General features: G+C 44.2%; 1 protein-coding gene across 1 annotated transcript in view; it reads left to right on the plus strand.

Moving 5' to 3' along the window:
* The window catches only part of LOC103356701 (voltage-dependent calcium channel gamma-2 subunit-like), a 74,668-nt gene extending 70,556 nt beyond the window's left edge, over positions 1–4,112 (plus strand). The window contains exon 4 of the mRNA XM_008280945.1: positions 3,580–4,112. Coding sequence (XP_008279167.1) covers positions 3,580–4,112 — 533 coding nt within the window. The remainder of the gene's footprint in view (positions 1–3,579) is intronic.
* The last annotated feature ends 6,846 nt before the right edge of the window (positions 4,113–10,958 follow it).

The raw sequence follows: 10,958 nt of genomic DNA on the forward strand, positions 1-10,958 counted from the left end.
AAAGTCCTGAATAGGGTTAGATGTCAATATAAAGCTGAGGTTTGACCAACTGGATATTCAATCCCTTCCATCTCCTGATGAATGACTTCTGATTGTGTTTCTATGGCAAATAAAAAGTCTATAAATTGTTTTCACATCTGTTTAAATGAAAACAAACACACTGATCAGACAGGAGCAAGAAAAAGAGGTGAACACAGTCCTAGTGAGAGCACAGTATGAAAACATCCTAAACAGACACCAACGTCTGCAGCATCTGAAAATTAAATGTTCTAATTCGGAGACATCAACGGCCCTGATAGCACCCGATGACCACCAGACCAAGCGTTGCGTAGACGTGTGCGTACGATACAACGATCGCCTCAGGATGAAGTTAGGGAGACAAAGATAGTGCAGGTTGCCATTTTGCCAGAGCGGTTTTTTTTGTGTGTGTGTGTTTCTGTGTGTGCATGCGTGTACTATGGTTCTAGGCCATGGCCTACTGTGCTGCGCTAGATAACTAGTTCCCCTCCAAGTCAGAAGTGAGAAATGCAGTTCTCTCTGTTTCTCTCTCTCTCTTTCCCACCGTCTGAGTCTGTCTCTCTCGCCCTGTTGCTAGGCTAAGAGGAGGCCACTGGGATTACACTCTAAAAATAAGGTGTCCCTGATACTCTTTTGCTCTGATCCATCTCAATCAGGCCCTCGCAGTCCTCGCACCCCAGTCTGCTTTCCTGTGTCTTCATACAGTATTGTTTTCACTGTTTATCTTTGTATTTGTCTTTTCGTCTGTCTGGGTGTCTGTCTGCGTCTATTTTTGGCTACACACAGCCCGAGTGCTGATGTATGATAAGAACGACAGATGATCAAAATAAAAAGGGAGGAGGAGGGGAAGGAAGGGAAGGAAGGAAAGAAGGTGAGACGGATGAGAGAGATTGACAGAGGATGCGAATTTGAACATCGTTGGCGGTAGAGACGGCTAGGGAGGGTGAAATAGAGAAACAGGATATAAGAAGTGAGTCTGCCCCAGTTTGGGGGGAAAAAAAGGGAAAGTAAGAGAGAGAGAAAGTGCGCCAGGCTGTCAATAGCCACAGTGGAAACATGTGGTCTGTCAACTACAACTGATTCCATCCACGTTAACGCCTTTGACACACAGATCTAATGAAATTAATCTGAAGCATATTTTGGTCCTCCGTCACCCTCATTGATCAGCTGTCTTCATGTTCGCTGTGAAGGACAGCTTCTTGGCTCCTTGGCTCGGTGGACAACAACAGCAACCGAAATGTAAACAAATGGCAAATCATGTACATATATATACAGTATGCATCAATTATTTATAAAGAGCCAGTGTATGCGTTTCCTTATGAACATCACAGCTGTCATCCCCAGGGCTACATGTATTCAATGATGTGCCTGATTATTGAATCTGTTGTGCTTTCAGTGAAGCACTAGTCTACTAAGTGTCGAAATAACGACAAATCATCGTAAGTCATCCTGAGCTCCCAGAGCATTTTCATTTGTTTTGATTTTTTTTTTTTTTTATGAACAGCTTCATAAGAGAGAGGCATTTATTTACATGGTGGATGGGCTGCAGCATTCAATCGAAAGCACATCGGTGACAGAAGGCGTTGGCCAAACCTAAGTGAACTCATGAGGGCTCAGGGTTGATCAAAAAGCTGCCAGACTGGGCCTGAAGAAGTCCAAAAACATACCTGATTTTAATGTCATCCCGTCAAAGTCGTTACCTTATAGAGCAAAACATCACTCCCAACGTTTCTGCAACGCTTGTCATGCTCCCTGGAAGTCCACTTGTGTAGCGACATCCGAGACCTCGTGTCGCTGAGAGCTTGGGTCTGTTTGTCTGATGCACAATTCAATAATAGTTCACTGAGTTTTATGAATAATGCCTTTTATTAAAGGAAGATAAGATCATTAACTTATATACACGCATGCAAAACTCCAAATCAAAGTAATCGAGCAAAATAGCACAATAGTGGTCAACAGGTGAGCTTAAATCCCCGCCCATCCACAGGAGCCGCTATCCCCCTATCAACCGTGTCCAACAAAAGTATATCACAACCAAAACAACAAGAATCAATCTGCTGCTCTTTAACCTTATAACGAACATACAGATGTACTCACGGCTCCTACAGGATGTTTTCAGCTGCTGCCAGTGGTGTTCCACAGGTCCGACAGTGTTCTGTGACCTGCTGACTAATGACAGTTGCTGCTCGTACATGTTGCACAGGGCCGCAGTCCACGCATCGGCACCACCAACATTCTCAAAACGTTTCGATTATACCTTGTGTGTGGACTGGAGGAGCTGGAATTGGACTCTTAACTAATCCTGCAAAAAATAAGAAATAAATCTTATCTTGCGGCTGTGGTTCAGGTGGTAGAGCGGTTGTCCTCTGACCGTAAGGTTGGTGGTTCGATCCCTGCCCCCTCCACAGTCAAAGTGTCCTTGGGCAAGACATTGAACCCGAAGTTGCTCCCAATGGCAGGCAGCATCTTGCATGGCAGCTCTGTTGCCATTGGTATATGAATGTGTGTGAATGGGTGAATGAGAAACATTGTAAAGCGCTTTGAGTGCCGCAAAGGTAGAAAAGCGCTGTGCAAGTGCAGACCATTTACCATCTTCTGGTACTTCTGCCTCCAGGAAATAGCCATACGTCTGAACACTAAAGTCCAACATGACAAATACTTTGACCTGTGGTTTTATTCTATTGATTTATTTATCAAACTGACTGGCAGTCTTTTTCAAATTAACTTAAGTACTATGAGACACAGTTAATGATGTTGTAAGCGTTGCAGGGGATGCTTGATGAACACTTTGCACTAACCTGCATGTACTTCCTGTTGAGTCTTTTCAGCACTACGAAGCAACACAAACCTGCACATTTGATTCAGCTGGTGATACCCGCTCCCCGAAATACACTAAAGCACTTGCTATCCTTGATGCTTTCCCTACAAATGCAGACTGTATGCCAAAGAGACTGACCAGACAACTGTTGGTGCCTTAGTGTTTTGCATTTGATCTAGATATTTCAATTTTGTAAAGGTTTATTCTTCTCTCTGGTGCTTTAATGACACCATTTGATGTTTTGCATTTACAGTTTTGCCTGGCCTACAGGTTTTGGAGGGATAATGACGCACAGTATTTTACCATAACTGGATGCTGTTGCAGGAAAATATCACTGTGGTCTGCATTCTTATGGCCTTAAAGGTTCAGCACATAGGACGCAATGCACAACAAGCAGCACTTCAAACATTCAGATGTCCAGATCTAAAAAGCCGATGAGCAACACATGCTGGAATATAAGAGGCATGAATGTTCAGTTGTCTGTTTTGCAAAGTTAAAGATAACGGGCAACCCAGACAACACCTAACTGACGTCAGACAAATTGTATGAAGGAAAAAGGTCAATTAAATCAATACTCTGTTTTTAAAAGTGCCAAATAGTAAAATGTAATTTGCTTCTAAACTTTACCCAGACCTGCATATTTAGAGATGTCTTTAAACTACGATGACTTTGGGCGCTAGTCCGATTTGACTGCGGCTGTATTTTGGTTTTGATCTAAGCTCCCTCTTCTTTCCCTGTCCCAGGTCTGAGCAACATTATAGGAATCATTGTGTACATATCAGCCAACGCTGGGGACCCTTCCAAGAGTGACTCCAAGAAGAACAGCTACTCCTACGGCTGGTCCTTCTACTTCGGCGCCCTCTCCTTCATCATGGCCGAAATGGTGGGCGTGCTGGCTGTGCACATGTTCATCGACCGCCATCGGGAGCTACGCGTGGGGGCGCGAGCCGCTGACTACCTCCAAGGTGCGGCCATCACGCGCATCCCGAGCTACCGCTACCGTTATCGACGCCGCTCACGCTCTTCGTCCCGCTCTACGGATCCCTCGCACTCTCGCGAGGCATCACCGGTGGGCCTCAAGGCCTTCGGGACGCTGCCCTCCACCGAGCTGTCCATGTACACGCTGCCCAAGGGCCAAACGGGCACCCCAACAGCCACCTATAACTCCACGGAGAGGGACCACAACTTCCTGCAGGTCCACAACTGCATCCAGAAGGACCTGAAAGACTCAGGCGGCCACAGCAACACCGCCAACCGGCGCACCACACCTGTATGAAACTGACAGATGGACCACAGACACTAACAAAAATCAGTGGGACTTTGGGGGGAAGCCAGCAAAAGACAGATCATGGTGTTAGGAGGCAGAAAGAGGAAGAGACGAGGGCTTAAATGGATAGATTTAGGAGAGAGGGGTAAGCGACAGAGGGGGAGGTCTGAGCGCTCCACGGCACCTCAGATAATCACTGAGTTTCTGTTTAAAAAAAAGGAAACGGAGTAAAAATGCATAAAAAAAGAAACATGCATGATTTTCCCATGAACCATTGTTTAACAAGTTTTGAACATGTTTGTAAAGAGTTGAGGGGGAGGACGGGGGGAAGATGAGTTGGGAGGGGGGGGCCTTCGGGATGCTGGGGTGGGGTGGGCGGTGGTTGTCTCGGGGCTTTGGAACAGCGGAGCGGTGGGCTCGGCCAGACTGCCCATTTAAAGGCGAACTTTATATTTTTTACTCTTCCTCAGTCTGATCAAAAGGGGGCTTGATTTGCCCCTCGGCCCTGCCTACGAACCTGCCCTCGCACTTCCATACCACAAGCCCCCCAACACGCGCACCCTAAACTCCCTTAAACCCCACTCCTTTCTTTAGTTGCTGTATCTTCTTGATTTCATTCTTTATTCGCATTAATACTGTGAACCATTGCGGTGTGGGATTTAGTCAGGGAGCAATTCAGGAAACAAAAAAAAAAAAAAAACACGGAAAAAACAAGAAAAAAAACACATAAGTTAATATATGTATTGATTATATATAAATATATGAATATATATGTTAATAAATCATGACTAGACTTCCCTGGCGCAAAAAATATCAACAAGAGAGAGAAAAAAAAAAGTAACTTACAAGTGAAACTTAATCAAGTCGTCATGGAAACTAAACCAAGACGGAGGATTCATTGTGACTGGCTCACTTGACGGGCAAAGGCTTCGGCCTACTTGATAAACTGATATTGGTTAGTATTAGACACATTATCACATTCTTTTACAACAAGAAAAAAAGAAAGAGAAATCTTTTGGCCTTCCGCCGGACCCTGGCAGCCATCTTTGTTCAGGGCCAACTAGAGGTAAACGTTGACCTCGCTTTTTTCTTTTTTTGTTTTTGTTTTTTGTTTTTGTTTTTTGTTTTTTGCCTCATAAAGGGGCGGAGTGAAGAGAGAACTTTGGGTAATGACGGATGATCTCTCTGCAAACTTGAAGATGACTGTGGACAATGAAAACGTCACTACTGCCAAAGACACAAAGTAGTGCGTGAGAGAACACGGCTACCAGCGAGCTGAAGCTAAGTGACTCCAAAAAATTAAGAATTTACATGCATGCTAATCAAAATCATCCGATCTGCTTTTAAGGAACCTATGTTTTGAACAACTGAACAATGATACCATGTAAGGGCAGTGGGAGTGACAAAGTAGAAATTAATGTTACAGTACTGTGTCTATTTCAATTCTTTTCTTATTTTTTGTTTTTGTTTTTGTTTTGAGTGGGTATTTTGGGCGGGGCTTCGTTACGCTTGAAACAAACAAACAAACAAACAAAAAAAAACTTTGGAAAACGTATCAAGGCTTTTTTTAACAGAAGAAAATCTCATCTTGCCTTTTCATTTGATTTCATTTTCTCTCTGTTCCTTTGAACTCTCACACAGCCTTAGTCTCTTTCTTTATCTCATTTTTCTTGGTCTTTGGTTTTGCGTTGTGTTGTTGTAAATGAGAATTTAAAAAAAAAAAAAAAAGCGTAATGTCTTTCAAGGTGCCAAAACTGAATGATTCTGAACTTGGATGCATCAAGTCCTGATGACGAATAAAAATTGAACCCCTCCCCCGTAGGGAACTGAATGAGTCTTTGTTTGTATTATATTTGATCTCAAAAAAAAAAAAACAGGTTAGGAGGTCCAGTTAAACCAGAGCAAATGTTGGGACTTAGGGCATTTTGGCAAGACGGAGACAGAGCAAAACTGAAGATGAGGATGATAAATTTGAGAAAACAGGTTGATAGGCAGCGTGTTGTCATTCATTTCAGACCTACTGAACGAGAAAAGCAAATTTCGGATTTTCTATAGTACCTGACTGGGTAGCATCTTAATACATTTGTGCAGCATCAATGAGGCAAGAATGATTCTAAAGTTAACAAATGTAAACTTTCTGTCAATATGGCTGAAGGCTTCCTAGAAGCTCCACAGAGTTCTGTGAAAAGAAAATTGAACGTAGAGAAAGGCTCGTATGTTTTGGTACAAGTGAGGACAAAATCTCCAGATCCTGCTTTTCCTTTCCAACGTTGCAGATGCATCACTGAGACGTATCCACAGTGATGAACAGGTTATGATGGGAACCTTTTGCTTCCAGTGTCCTGTCACTGGGTCCAACTACAGTCGTGACTCGAGAGTCTGACACTAAATGTAAAACCTTCTTTTATGTCGGATATCAAGGCTGTTGGATTGTCAAGACGGAGGTCGACATACAAGGAGGGCTTGATGCTGGAAGGTCATTTGTTGTTAATATTTATTGTTCATAGTTGTTATAATAACTAGTAGGGCTGGTCCCAATAGCACTTTCTGGTCTCTGGATATTCAGGTCCAATTAATGTTGAATATCTGAATATTCGGAGCGGTCAGGGGACACTTCCATCCTGGGGTGCGCTCCGACGGCGCGGAAGTGTCTGCACAGGCGGTACTTGGCTGCTGATGCTAGTTTAGTTAGCGCTCACACTTCTGTTTCCACCATCGGTGGCAGCGGCGCCACCATCCATTTTTACAACCGCAAACACTGAGCACGCTCGCGGCATGTGATGTCATCGTGTCCTCTTCTGCGCATGCGGGACACTTTTGGGTCGTATGAAGATCACACAGCAGATCATATGCAAGTCGCATTTAATTGGAAACGTGAATGAATTCATAAAATAATTGGATTTCACAAAAAAATCTGAATTGAGCATTAAGTCCTGCAGTCTGAACGTAGCCAATCTGTGGGATTGTTCAGTCAGATAATTCTGTTTCTGGAGCCAGCATAGCGCAGTGAAACCTGACATTCCTCAACATACATGTGTGATACTGGTAAGTAAAAACCTACACACTACGTTAGACTCTGGAGGGTTGAAGTTTCTGAGCAACCAGCTGTTAGCAAATAAATGCCAATTGGGTGATGGAGACTCCGTAGTGGAGGCCATGTTGGACACAAAACAACCATTTCCTTTATACTGTTGGTGTAATTTTAAAAAAAAAAAATCATGCAGGCTTGCTTTAAAAATCTAAATAGATGACTGTGTGGAGATGGGTGTGATTGGTGGCAGGGGAGAGAGGTGTGGGGCAGAGCTCAGGAGATTAGTGTCAGGTGAGTTGATGGGTCCAGGTGCTGCTGGTCTGGCTAATTGTGGATATGCTTGTGCACATAGTAGGGTGCTGGCGGCAGAGGAGAGGAAGGAGGCCAAGGAGGAGGATCTCTGGCTGGTTGGTGAGACAGAAGACGCCGACGGGAGAGCGCGTGCTGCAGGAGCCGGGCCGCTGCAGACACGCGGCCGCTTTGTGTTATTTCTATTGTTTTGTGCCGGGTTTGCGCCGTACGGCCAATAAAGACTGTGGACTGGCAGCGATTCGTGTGTCTGTGCTGGGGGGAAACCCACGGAGGTAGCGAGACGGCTACAGACTGTTTGCAGCACAGATCTCCGCGGCACATACGCACCATTTATGCACATGTGCCTGGTGCAGCCATTTTCATTGACTGTAATAAAAGCAGCGTGTTGCAGCATCCGCTCTACGTATGGGCTGCATATGTTATACATTCAGTGTGTCCAGGCTAAGTGAGAAAAGTAAGTTAACCTACAAAAAAAATACTCACTTGATGACATCCATGATGATTGTTAACGTGGCAGACTGTCGGTTAAAGAGCCACTCCGGTGAAAATCTGTTTTTTCCCCCTTTGTTAACATATATCTACATGGTGTTTTTAAATATGCAGGTAGACATATGATGGGTGAAATCAGCGGTCAGTGTCATGGCAGAGCATCTCTGTCTTGAAACTGCAGCGTACTGACAAAAACAGTTTGACTCGGATTCAGACTTACGGCGTTTCAAACTCCAAAAATCTAAAGAATCTAATCATGTCAGCTTGCAGGGTGGGGTTTCCTTTAATGTACACAAAACACAAATACATATTAATCCAACATACTTGTCATTGTGTAGAGCGGAATAACTGAGGAAAAAGCTGCAGAAGAGCTGGTGTGCTTGAGCTGCAGCGAGTGTAGCTAGAGATGGAGACTTCATAGTTCCGCACACTTTTAAGGCTGCAATAGTGTGCGGAAGGCAATAAGGGATCCCTTTCATGAATTACATGTGTTCGTTTTGATAAACAGAGATGAGCTTTGAGGGGTTTAATCGCTGACCGGAGAGACGTTTTCAAGAAAACAGTTTTTTATTTACACCATTACTTCAAATGCCAAGATTGTTAGGTTTTAAATGCTAAATGGCGTGCTCCTTATTCTCACAAAACACCGTCTGTCCTTGGCTGGTGTGCTGCGGTTACAGACACAAGTTTGTTTATGTTGTGCCTCAGCGCACCAGCTGGGTCAGCTGTCAGTCACACACCGGTCCACCCACTCAGCGGCTCGGACGGTAAGGTTTCTGATTTGGTCTTGGTGGGTTTAGTGAAAATGCAGCAGCGGTGAGACTCCTTCTGGGTGATTCCATGTTTATAACCACTCGGTCCTTGACTTGTGTGCGTGTTTTTTTTCCCCTTCAGATTACTCAGTCATCCACTCCGTCTCGTCCTCGTTCACTCCATCATTTTCTGTGACTCACTGCCATTCACTCACTTTCTCATCGTAAATTCACTCCATCACTCACTCACAGCAGCGTTCACGTGGTCTGTCTAATCCCTCCCTCACTCCTTCACACGTTTCCTCTCTCCGCTCGCTGTCTGACCTGCTGTTCCATCAGCTGTGGAATAAATGTCAAACTCTTCAGCATCAGCCTCCATGTCCTGCATGCTGCAATGATACTCTGGTCTCTATGTGCTGCTGTCCCTCTCTTTATCTACCCCTCCCACCACCACCACCTCCCCTCTCTCTCCTCCCCCGGTGCGCTGATCAAAGTGGCTGGCATGTCTCTCTGCAGTACTGCTGTGATCACTGAAGAGAGGCGAGCGAGGGAGGGAAGGAGGAGAGAGAGGGGGGAAAAAAAAAAAAAAAGGGAGTGGAGCGGTTGTTCGGCCCGATTCAAACGGCGCCACACTGCCCCCGTCTGATGTGGAGGTACGTGATGGTTTTCTCATATAAGATGTTCGCACTCGGTGACCTCACCAGAGTGCAGGAGCGTAAATCCTCCACAGCAGAGCGGGTTCGCGCCACCAGAAGGGCAAGTTTTGTTGACTGTCTCAGAACAAGACGGACCTTGCATTCATACGGCTCTACGCTGACGGACGGGAGGTTTGTTCTGTGCAAGAATGATGTTAAACAATATTAAAGTCTAATTAATAAATTAACAGGTTGCTAACTATAGTGCGGTACATTATGGGCTGAACACCAACACATGACAACCGAGCCAGTCATAGCTAAGACTGCTAATACACCTTTAGATTAAATAAAACGGTTGTCAATAGATAATAAACAGGCAAATTCTGAGCTGGAGTGTGTCTCACAATCAGAAGTATTAGAACCTGAGAGTTAAACTATTAATTACTTGATTATTAAGCAAGAAAAACTCGCTATTTTTGGATTTCAGTAGGTTTTGGCTTCCAGGCAAGTTTACTAACCGAAGGCTTTAAATTTAATACATATAAAAGTGTATAAAAGCACATTTACCATATTGATGAACTATTTAGGAACCACTGGTTTACTGTAGCCTGCCATCACCGGACAAAGGTGCGAATCAGTTCGGAACCTCTCAAATAATTTCAGATTTTCAATATCAGACGTATGTGGACACAAGTAGGTAGACTTACGCCCAATCAGAGGAACGAAACGTGTTCACGAAAACGTCTGGTCTGGATATAAAGATGGAGGAACCGTCAGTGATGTCACCCATAATTTTCCTGAGGGCGGTTTTAAAGCCCTGGCCTTCATCTTTGCAATGAATGACTCATTTTACTTACAATTACTTCAGTAATCCAACAATGAGCAAAGAGGCGAAGCATGAGTGGAGCTGAGACAAGTCCTGCAACTGTTTTAAGATGGCATCCACCTGTCGCTCAAAGTGGTCTTTAGGCCTTAATACAATATAAATGGGGGAGATAATAATAATATTAATTCATCACCTGTACAGCTTTCATTAACACGGTAAATGAGCTGTAGAGACCAAAACCGTTTCTTGTACCAGGCTGTAAACATGTTAAGTTCTGCTGTTAAGTTGGGCATTTTAACATGGAGGTCTATGGGGACTGACGTGCTTTTGGAGGGAGCCTCAAGTGGTCAATTAAAGAACTGCAGTTTCTGTGTTGGCTTCAGTTTTCAGTTCCGGCCATTTGGTCTCAATGGTGCTCCTCTTTTAGATATTAGATAAACTGCTGTGATCGGCCCAGTGCAGGCGAGGCCGGATGGGAAAGGGGCCAGGCACCTTCTGCCAGAGTAATTGAAACAAATGACAAACGAGCTCTCAGATTCGTCTGGTTCCCATGCTAATTTTCAGGCGCTATAAGTTGTAAATACAAGTATCATAAACCAACAAAACGAACTAAGATGTTGCTGGCCATTTTACAATTTCAGATCTGTTGCAGAGTTTAACAGATCTTAAGCCTTGTAGCACAATGCAGGTTAATGTAGAAATGTAAGTGCTGCTATCATACTTTTTTTTTTTTTCTGGAAATGGCAGCACATTTGTGAAATGGCATAAAATAAAAAGATTCCTGTTGTTACGCAGGTGAGCTTGGAGGCG

This window comes from Stegastes partitus, unplaced genomic scaffold (assembly GCF_000690725.1).
Source record: "Stegastes partitus isolate 25-593 unplaced genomic scaffold, Stegastes_partitus-1.0.2 Scaffold215, whole genome shotgun sequence".
Taxonomy (NCBI): Eukaryota; Metazoa; Chordata; class Actinopteri; family Pomacentridae; genus Stegastes; species Stegastes partitus.